General features: G+C 37.9%; 2 protein-coding genes across 2 annotated transcripts; one reads left to right on the top strand and one right to left on the bottom strand.

Annotated features, from left to right (window-relative positions):
• Window positions 1-523: 523 nt before the first annotated feature.
• LOC142177578 (uncharacterized) lies at window positions 524-6138 on the bottom strand. Its single transcript, XM_075246742.1, has 5 exons — window positions 6058-6138; window positions 5865-5985; window positions 5522-5718; window positions 4096-4957; window positions 524-1053 (listed from the first exon to the last, which is right to left on the bottom strand). Exons 1-5 carry the CDS (start codon window positions 6136-6138, stop codon window positions 524-526), a joined length of 1791 nt encoding a protein of 596 aa, XP_075102843.1.
• A 966-nt stretch (window positions 6139-7104) lies between these two features.
• Window positions 7105-10040, top strand: LOC107812774 (probable zinc transporter 10). Its single transcript, NM_001325896.2, has 3 exons — window positions 7105-7764; window positions 8664-8813; window positions 9587-10040. The coding sequence occupies exons 1-3, from the start codon at window positions 7153-7155 to the stop codon at window positions 9890-9892; spliced, it is 1068 nt and encodes a 355-aa protein (NP_001312825.1). The 5' UTR covers window positions 7105-7152; the 3' UTR covers window positions 9893-10040.
• Window positions 10041-10288: the final 248 nt, after the last annotated feature.

The raw sequence follows: 10288 nt of genomic DNA, 5'->3' as shown, positions 1-10288 counted from the left end.
TCGATTCCGGGCATACGCCCAAGTCCCATATTTTTCTACGGACCCTCTAGGACTATCAAATCACGGGTCCGGGTCTGTTTACCTAAAATGTTGACCGAAGTCAACTTAAATTTATTTTAAAAGCAAATTTATCGTTTTTCACAGATTTTTGCATAATGGCTGTCTTGATAAGTGCCCGGACTACGCACACAAATCGAGGTGAGACAGAAAAAGGTTTTAAGGCCTCGAAATATAGAATTTATTTCTAAAATAAGTAATGACCTTTTGGGTCATCACACTTGCACATTTGCAACTCCCCCTGTTTATGAAATCCTTGAGGCAACAGTATATAAACTTCTTCATAGAGATCCCCTTTTAAGAAAGCATTACTAACATCTATTTGAGATAAAGGCCGACCCCTGGCAGCTACTATGCTGATAATGGTCCTGACTGTGACCATCTTTGCTATAGGTGAGAATGTGTCATGGTAGTCCAGCCCTTCCTTTTGATTATAGCCCTTAGCAATCAGCCTTGCCTTGTATCTTTATACCTCTCCATTAGCCTTGTATTTGATCTTGTATACCCACTTGGAACTAATAGCTTGCTTCCCTGCTGGTAAGTCCACTATCTCCCAAATATGATTATTTTCAAGAGCTTGGATCTCCTGTTGCATAGTTGTAACCCATCTGCTATCAGTGGAAGCCTGCTGAAAAGTAGTAGGTTTAACTTCAGCTGAAAAAACCTGCAAGTATGTATGATAACCTGCTGTGAGATTAGCATAAGTAAGGGTGTCAGTTAATAGATATAAGCATTGGCTAGAGAACTTCTGAGTAGTTTGGTAGTCTTTCAACCAAACTGGAGGTTTAGATGTCGTAGTAGTCTTCCTAGGCTCTTGATCACTTCTAATCACAGGTATGCTATTGTCTGGAGTAACATTTATCTCTGACTCAGTGTTTGGAACTAAGTCAGTGTAGGTATCTTGCTTATCATGCTCAACCTCTGTTGTTTCTATGTTTTGATCTTTGTGATCAAGGTGTTGGACATTTGTAATAGGTGTATTGGTGTTCTTTGTGACTGAAATATTATATGTAGGTGGAATGTGAGGGTCTGTGGATGTAGGCAATGAGGAATCAGGATATGGTGGTGTCACGACCCTAAACCCGGATTCGGTCGTGATGGCGCCTCTCGCGAAGACAAGGTCAGCCGACACTTTTCCATTTCAGTTTTAAGCAGTTAAACAATAAGATTGATGTCTAAAACATAGTAAATAATCCAAGAGTAAGCAGTGAACGTTACAGTTTGCGGAAATAAAACCCAACACAGCCCAATATCGGGGTGTCACTAGTCACGAGCATCTACCAATTCAAATACAAGTCTGAAAAGTCTACAAAGCTATTAAAAAGCCACTAATAAGAGAAAAGAAATGAGATAAAGGGGGAGAAGCACGGGACTGCGGACGCCAAGTAGCTACCTCGTGAACTTCGAAGTCTACCAGGAGCTCTCAACTCGCGCTAGCAGGATCAGCAATGCCTGAATCTGCACACTAGGTGTATGGAGTAAAGTGAGTACTCCAACTCAGTGAGTAATAATCATAAATAAAGACTGAAAGCAAGAAATCACGTAAGACACATTACATGCTATAATGAAGCAGTAAAAGTCGGTAAAACAGTGAAGTAGTAAAGATGTGCAAAATTACTGAGTTCAGTTTAAAACTACATAAAAGGCCTTTTTAATAATTAAGCAGGTAAATAATAGGCAATAAAGAAGATAAGCACATAAAGGTTCGCCCCTCGAGTACAATGTCAACAAATCCGCCACTCGGGCAATATCTCAGAACAATATCAGCCCCTCAGGCTATATCTCACATCATAATGGTTACCCGCGCTCACTAAGGGTGTGCAGACTCCTAGAGGGGCTCCTTATGGCCCAAGCGCAATATCAAGCCATCTCGTGGCATCACTACTAGGCTCTCGGACTCATATCATCAAGCCACCTCGTGGCGCACAAATATCAGGCCCTCGGCCTCATAATCACAATTAGTGTTTCCTCACAATATAAGCCCTCGGCCTTACTCAATCAAAATCTCAAAGTCACTCGGGCAATAGTAAAATATGATGCTTAGCCCAAAATATCATTTAAAAATTATTATTTAAGTGTTAAAGCAGAGTAAACATGGGTGAGTCATACAAACAGTAGAATATAGCATGACTGAATTCAGGTATAAAGTCAAAACAGTGAGAAAATATCAATAAAACCCCCAAGGGTTCAAATGGTTGGCACGAAGCCCAAATATGGCATTCAGCCCAAAACATGATGATAGCAAAGAGTTTTCAGTCAAATACGCGATAAAACAGTCATTCGGGATGGACTAAGTCACAATCCCCAATAGTGCACGACCCCACGCTCATCATCTAGCGTGTGTCACCTCAATATAGCACAACGATGTGCAATCCGGGGTTTCATACCCTCAGGGCATCATTTACAATCATTACTCACCTTAATCCAGTCAAATCTCTAGCCCGCGATGCCTTTGCCCCTTGAATTGGACTCCACTCACGTCGAATCTATCCAACATCAGAATCACGACATCAAAATATGCTAAGGAAACGAAGCCTAAGGGAAAATAATCAATTTACAACTTAAATCCCGAAATTACCAAAACCTGACCCCCAGGCCCATGTCTCGAAATTCGATAAAATTCACATCAATAGATTGCTCATCTCCCCGCGAGTTCATACATATCAAAAGTACCAAAATCCGACCACAAATGGTCCCTCAAATCTTCAAGTATAGGTCTCCAATACCAAGCCCTAGTTTTCCCAATTTTAACCCTTAAATTCCATTAACTATAGCTCTAATCCGTGAAATAATACCATAGGAACGAGTTTTAGGTCCAAAATCCTTACCTCAATGAAGTTCCCTTGAAACCTTCTTCAAAATTGTCCAAAAAGCTCCAAAGCCGACTTAGAAATGGTGGAATAGCTCAAAAATCGTGAAAGAAACAATTTATATGTTCTGGCCCAGGGTTTTTGCATATGCGACCCAATTCCCGCTTCTGCGGTACCGTATTTGCGGTCAACGAACTGCTTCTGCGGTTTTCACTTATGTTACCAATATCGCATTTGCGATGCACTAACCGTACCTGCACCATCGCAGGTGCGGTTCACTAACCGCTTCTGTGGTCACAACCCTTCCATCCTATCTCCGTTTTTGCGACCAATCATCTGCATATGCGATGTCGCACCTGCGGTCCCCACTCCGTAGGTGCGAAAAAAACAGAAGTAGCAAATCTGCAGCTTCACCAAAATTCCAAGCTTCTCCATCAACCATCCGAAATCACCCTTAGGCCCCCGGAACCTCCACCAAAAATACAAACATACCCCATAACCCTATTCAAACTTATACCAATCTTCAAAACACCTCAAACAACATCGAATCAACCGAAATACATCGGATTCAAGCCTAAGTTTCCAAAATCTTTTGAATTCCGCTTTTGATCAAAAACCCAACCAAACCACGTCCGAATGACCTGAAATTTTGCACACACATCCCAAATGATACAACGGAACTACTGTAACTCTCAGAATTCCCTTACGACCTATCAAAATCTCACCTATGAACCAGAAAATGCCAAAAATCCAATTTCGCCAATTCAAGCCTTAATCTATTCCGGACCTCCAAAACACATTCCGATCATGCTCCTAAGTCCCAAATCACCTCCCGAAGCTATTCGAATCATCGGAACTCACATTTGATCCCTCTAATACCTAAGTCAACATCCGGTTAACTTTTCCAACTTAAGCTTCCTCAAAAGAGACTAAGTGTCTCAAGCCTTACCTAATCCTTTCCGAACTCGAGCCACCTAACCCGATCACACAAAGAACCAAAGACAAAGCAATAAGAAGAAGAAATGGGGGAATCGGAGCGGTAACTCATGAGACGACTGGTCGGGTCGTCGCAGGTTGATAGAAGCTTGTGTGGGAAATGGATCTTGTGGAATGGTTACATTTTCCTTAAAAGGGAAAGTATGTTCTCTAAAGCTAACATCCCTACTTACAAAGATAGTTTTAGTTTCTAAGTCAAACAATCTATATCTCTTTTGAACTTCTGAGTAACCTATGAGGACTAATTTTCTTGCTCTCTTTGCAAACTTGTCTCCGTTTGGTAGGTTGCTAGAGAAACATAAGCATCCAAACACCTTTAAATGATCAATAACAGGTGTTTTATTATACAAAACTTCATAAGGAGATTTTCCTTGCAGTATGGGTGTAGGCCACATGTTGATGAGGTAAATAATTGTCTTGATGCTATCTCCCCAAAATTTACTAGGAACATAACTCTGAAATTGCAATGCTCTAGCCACTTCAAGTATATGTATGTGCTTTCTTTCCACCACCTGAGGTGTATATGGACAACTGCTTTGATGCACAATGCCTAAGGATGCTAATAATTCATTAAAACTGGAATTAAAAAACTCTCTTCCATTATCAGATCTTAGCACTTTCACATTCATGTCAAACTGAGTCTTTACCATTATAAGAAAGTCTTTCAACACTGTTACAACTTCACATTTAGACTGCAACAAGCACACCCAGGTATATCTACTAAAGGCATCCATAATTGTAAGAAAATAATGTTTCCTATAATATGTAGGAAGCTTGTGAGAACCCCAAACATCAAGATGAATAAGCTGAAAAATACACTCAATCTTACTGCCACTGAGAGGAAATTTCAATCTACTTTGCTTAGCTAAAGGACATACTTCACAGTTATGCTGTAAACTATCCACTACTTTATTTTTTAAGGCAAATATATGATTCATTGCCATTATTGATGGATGTCCCAATCTTATATGCCAAAGACTACACTCATCAGTATCCTTGGTGACCAATGCTGCTACTGGATTGTCTCTCCATTTCAGAATATAAAGTCCACAATTCTCTCTACCAATCCCCATCACCTTCCCATTGTAAAGGCCCTGCAATACACAAAAATCAGGGAAGAATAGAGCACAACACAACAGCTCCTTGGTCAGTTTGGAAACTGACAATAGATTGAACTTAAAATCTGGAATATATAACACATCTTTTAGTTCATATTCCTGGAGAATTGAAGTATTTCCTTTGTGTGTTACTGAACATTTGCTACCTGTTGGAACCTATACTTTATGATTCTTGTGTTGCTCAATGTTCTCTATGTTAGATAAAATTTCTTTATGACATGTGATATGGTGAGATGCTCCTGTATCTACTACCCATTCACATAAAGATGCATCAGACAACAATGTGGTTATACCTGCCATTAGTGTATGACAATCACCTGCAGATGTTTTGTTTAGAAGCTCCAGTATGTGTTTATCAGTGAACAGTTGTCCCATCTGTTGGCCTTGAGATGAGCTTGTAGTTTCTTCTGTCATCATGGTAGCATAATTTTTGTATCCTTGTCCTTGTTGTTTCTTCTTACTCTTGAAGTCAGGAGGCTATCCTATAATTTTGTAGCAGTTTTCCTTGAGGTGTCCATTATACCCACAGTGTTCACAAACAATCCCAATCTTCTTAGCCTTATATCCTTGATTTTGTCGTGCCATCATAGTTAAAAGTTCCCTAGTTATCTCAAGCGCACTTAGTTCACGATGGCTTTCTTCTTCAATGACCAAAGCATAGGCCTGATTTACAGTCAATACTGGCGTCTTAAGCAATATCTGACTTCTCACCTGACTATAGCTTTCATTAAGCCCAACTAGTAATTGTAACAAACGTAAATTCTTAAATTGTTCAATGAAAGGTCTAGTTTCTTCATAGTTACAACCAGGCCCTGGAACTAATAGGTCAATTTCATCTAGAGGCCTTCCATTTTCGTATAATATGATGTAACAGAATCAGTACCTTGCTTTAATGATCCAATTTGTATCCATAAAAAGTAAGAACGAGTGAGATTAGATTTATCAAACCTCTCCTTGAATTCCTTCCATATTGTTTTTGCATTTGAAGCATAAATGATGCTCGACTGCAATTATGCAGATACTGTACGTCTTATCCATGAAAGAACAACTGCGTTACATCTTTCTCATTGATTCGCCAATTCTCCTTTGTAAGAGCTTTTCAAGCAAGTTCCTTCTATGAAACCTAGCTTGTTCTTCACCAAAAGTGCCATCCGCATCGATCTACTCCACAAACCATAATTTTCAGGTCCGGTGAGCTTGATATCGTGCAAAGCAACTCCAAGTGTATCTGTAGCTGCTAAAAAACAGAGGATGATTGTGATCAATTGGTAGATTTCCTATTTCCGCCATGGTTGATGAAATCAAAGCTTCTAATCAGTGTTCGATGTTCAGATCTTGCAGAATTTCAACTCGATTGCAACAACCTGCTCTGATACCATGATAGAATTGGAATTGCATGCAAGATTGAACCCTAGAATCTAGAGAATTCAGAGAAGAAGAAGATGAAGAAGGAAGAAGAAAATTTTCATTTCATTTTCTGTTAATCCCAGGGATAAAAGACTTGAACAGTATTTAACAAAATAACCGACCTACACATGCCTCTCACACACGTGTATTGACTAAAATGCCCTCACTTAACTGACTTAACTCTCAATACAATCATTCATCCTTTCTTTCAGTTGCATTTTAATTTATTAATCATGAAATGGTTGTATTTTGTAAATTCCACGCACGACTTGAAACCACAAAGTCAACATCAAAACTCGTTGCAAACACGTGCCTTCGTAATTCAGCACAACAAACAACTCCTTAAAAACACAAACCCTTTGTCCGTATTTATAAGTATAAACTCCATTTGTACTGAATTAAGTTTATAACACATTTAGGTGCAGTTCGTGCCTTCCCTGATATAGCGTTTACTTCTATTTCTCTATTGTAAAAATATTCTTGTGGCTGATGTCAACTATGGCATGCCATTTTCATGCCGCCACATGATTTGGGTGAAGAAGTGTTATACTTTCAAGTTTCTTTTTCGCCTCTTGATTTTAACAAAAATATTTGGATACTGAATATTCAATATGATTTTCTTTCTGCTTAACTAATTAATTCCATTAATTTTTAATCCTAGCACACGAAATCAAAAACTTCTACTTATATATATAGTTGCTCCCATAACTCATAACACCAAAAAAAGAAAAACACATTATTCACTCAAACCAAGTAAGAAAACAATGGCTTGTTATAAGCACAATATTGCCATAATCTTCATTCTCATCTCAATTTTCACACCTCGAGCTTTATCAGTAGTAGAAGATTGTGGAGCAGAAGAAGACAACTCATGTGTCAACAAATCAAAAGCGTTTAGCTTAAAAATCATAGCCATAGTCTCTATCTTAATCACAAGTATGATCGGAGTATGTCTTCCACTGGTCACACGTTCAATTCCGGCCCTAAGCCCAGAACGTAGCCTTTTTGTGATCGTCAAGGCATTTGCTGCCGGAATTATTCTAGCCACCGGTTTCATGCACGTGCTTCCCGATTCATTTGACATGTTGTCGTCCAGTTGCTTGAAAGAGAACCCTTGGCATAAGTTTCCCTTCACTGGATTTGTTGCAATGTTGTCTGCTATTTTTACTTTGGCTATTGACTCCATGGCTACTAGTTTGTATAGCAAGAAAAACAAAGCTGGTGTAATTCCAGAAAGTCAAAGTCAAGATGGAGATCAGGAAATGGGAGCGGTAAATGCTGGAAACCATGTTCATTCCCATCATCACCATGGTTCCTTTTCGACTAAAGATGGAGTTGATGGCGCGAAACTACTTCGATACAGAGTGATTGCCATGGTTAGTTTTTTATTCTGTTACTCCCTCCATCCCATTTTATTATGTGATATATTTTACCTTTTAGAATGTCCAAAAAATAATTTAACTTTAAACTTTTTATTTTACCTGTTAATATAATTTATAGTGGCTACAAAAATATCACGGTAAGATCAAAAATTTCAAAAATCTTTAGCTTCACTGAACGGAAGGAGTACTGATAATTAATTTGCTTTATGTCATTTTTAATTTCAACATGGTAGAAATTTTGAAGCATGTCGTCACAATAGTTTGGAGATAATTAACTAACTTATCAAAGTGTAAATAAACTAAAGGGAATTAGAAAAGATTGGATTCGTTTGTAAACTCTTTGAATATGTTATTATGTTTTGATAGAAACCAACTTAATTATTGTTCACTGTGTTGCTACGTTGTTGACGTTAGATTGTTATGTTATTTTAATTAGAATATTAAAACAGATTGATATCATCGAACTAGACAGTGAAGGATGGGAGAAAAACGAACACGGATATTGTTATCTAAGCCATGTGGATCGACTCAATGTAGGATGGTCGTTTTAAATATTTTCCGTATTAAGTCCAGTTGTCTTATGAAAATAATACTCCCATTCGATCGATATTCATAAAATATCCACACTCAAAAAAAACAGCTAGTTGGTTATTTGACCCTTGGGAATTGAAATGGCTCCACTAGCTTGAGATGGGAGTATATTTTCATTCAGTAGCACTCTAATGTGTGAGTGATTTGTGTTCAAAGGATAACAATAGTATGTCAATTATTATGGTACAGATAAATAATTGACAACTAATGCCTTATTCTTGAAACATTTTATGCCAACATTTTCTTATAGTTATGTTGAGTTCCGCTAAATAATTTAAAATTGCGGAAACGTTTTTTGGCAGGTATTAGAGCTGGGAATCATTGTGCACTCAATAGTGATAGGACTATCTCTAGGTGCTTCAAACAATACTTGCACAATTAAAGGACTTGTCGCTGCACTTTGCTTTCACCAAATGTTTGAAGGAATGGGACTTGGTGGTTGCATTCTCCAGGCAAGTTTTCATTTCATGACATAGAATTAAAATAATCCTCAGTCAATTTCAGCAATTCATGTTTATATTCACTAATTCATATACTCTTCAAGGGGTGGCAAATGGGCGGGGCGGGTCAAATATGGTTCTGATCGAAAACGGGTAATGAAAAAACGGATCAACTATCCGACTCGATCCATATTTACTACGGATAAAAAACGAGTTAACTGACGGATAATATGGGTAACCATATTATCCATGACTTCTTGCATGTGATCACTTTTGGGAGAATTCTTAGCTACGTTTGGCCATAGATTTTCAAATTTATTTTGAAAAATCTGATTTGGGTGAAGTTTGGTTTGAAGATGAAAATGTGTTTGGACATATATTTTCAAAACATATTTCCCAAATTTATTTTGGAAAAACATGTATATTATTAGTGTTTGTAAAGATTTTGGCCCAAAACCCGCTATTGAGCTGGTTTGGGGATTTTGCCAAAATATAGACAAAATCTATGGCCAAACATGTGTTTGCCAAATAAAACCCAAATTTATATTGGCAAAATCTATGGGCAGACGGGTCCTTAGTCTCCCTAACTTGAGGAACCTCCAATTTGAGACTTTACAAATGTAAAAGTTAGACACATTGGTTATCCATTTTCTAAATAGATAATATGATTCTTATCTTTTTAAAAAGTTCATTATCCAACATATTTTTTAATGGATAATATGGGTGGTTAACTAACTGTTTTCTTTTAACCATTTTGCCACCACTATACTCTTGTTTTAATTCAGGCTGAGTACAAGTTCTTGAAGAAGGCAATAATGGCATTCTTCTTCGCAATAACAACTCCATTCGGTATAGCACTTGGGATAGCACTTTCAAGCACTTACGAGGAGAACAGCCCTCGGGCATTAATAACCGTTGGATTGCTCAATGCGTCATCTGCTGGCCTTCTGATCTATATGGCTTTAGTAGATCTTCTTGCTGCAGATTTTATGGGTGACAAGTTACAAGGCAGTATTAAGCTACAGATCAAGTCTTACATGGCTGTTCTTCTTGGTGCCGGTGGCATGTCTCTTATGGCCAAATGGGCCTAAGATTCGTTTCCTTGATTGTTTTAGGAAATAAGTTTTTGTGTGAATCCTCCCCTTTTTTCCCTCCCTCCTTTCCTCCAATTTTAAAATTGTAATTTGGTATCCTTTTCAATTTCGTGACTCATTGTGAGCTTCAAAATATTGTGTAAAATATGCCCTCTCTTTTTTCCTATAATGTTTATCAGTGGCAAAATCGACATATCTTATATAAGACTTTCTAGCGAGTGAATCTTAACAATATATACTCTTTAGAAAGCACAAGAAAAAGTCTACTATTTAACTCGTAACATCTCCTAGCTACATAACAATGCAGCCCCTTTTTGTATGGTGTTATGCGCACCTGGTCCTAGATCATCAATAATCTCTTTTAATATTTGTCTTCTAGGTTAAGTATTATAT

Source organism: Nicotiana tabacum, chromosome 3 (genome assembly GCF_000715075.1).
Source record: "Nicotiana tabacum cultivar K326 chromosome 3, ASM71507v2, whole genome shotgun sequence".
In the NCBI taxonomy this organism is placed as follows: Eukaryota; Viridiplantae; Streptophyta; class Magnoliopsida; order Solanales; family Solanaceae; genus Nicotiana; species Nicotiana tabacum.
This window is presented reverse-complemented; position numbering and strand designations above follow the sequence as displayed.

Excerpts from the sequence above, each read along its gene's own strand:
- LOC142177578 (XM_075246742.1), bottom strand. The coding sequence starts at position 6,138 with ATGCGGATGGCACTTTTGGTGAAGAACAAGCTAGGTTTCATAGAAGGA. Across the intron at positions 5,986-6,057 it reads GCTCTTACAAAGGAGAATTG|TCGAGCATCATTTATGCTTC; the intron begins GCGAATCAATGA and ends GCATAATTGCAG. Across the intron at positions 1,054-4,095 it reads AAGAAAATTAGTCCTCATAG|TCACAAAGAACACCAATACA; the intron begins GTTACTCAGAAG and ends ATAATATTTCAG.
- LOC107812774 (NM_001325896.2), top strand. The coding sequence starts at position 7,153 with ATGGCTTGTTATAAGCACAATATTGCCATAATCTTCATTCTCATCTCA. Across the intron at positions 7,765-8,663 it reads GATACAGAGTGATTGCCATG|GTATTAGAGCTGGGAATCAT; the intron begins GTTAGTTTTTTA and ends GTTTTTTGGCAG. Across the intron at positions 8,814-9,586 it reads TTGGTGGTTGCATTCTCCAG|GCTGAGTACAAGTTCTTGAA; the intron begins GCAAGTTTTCAT and ends GTTTTAATTCAG.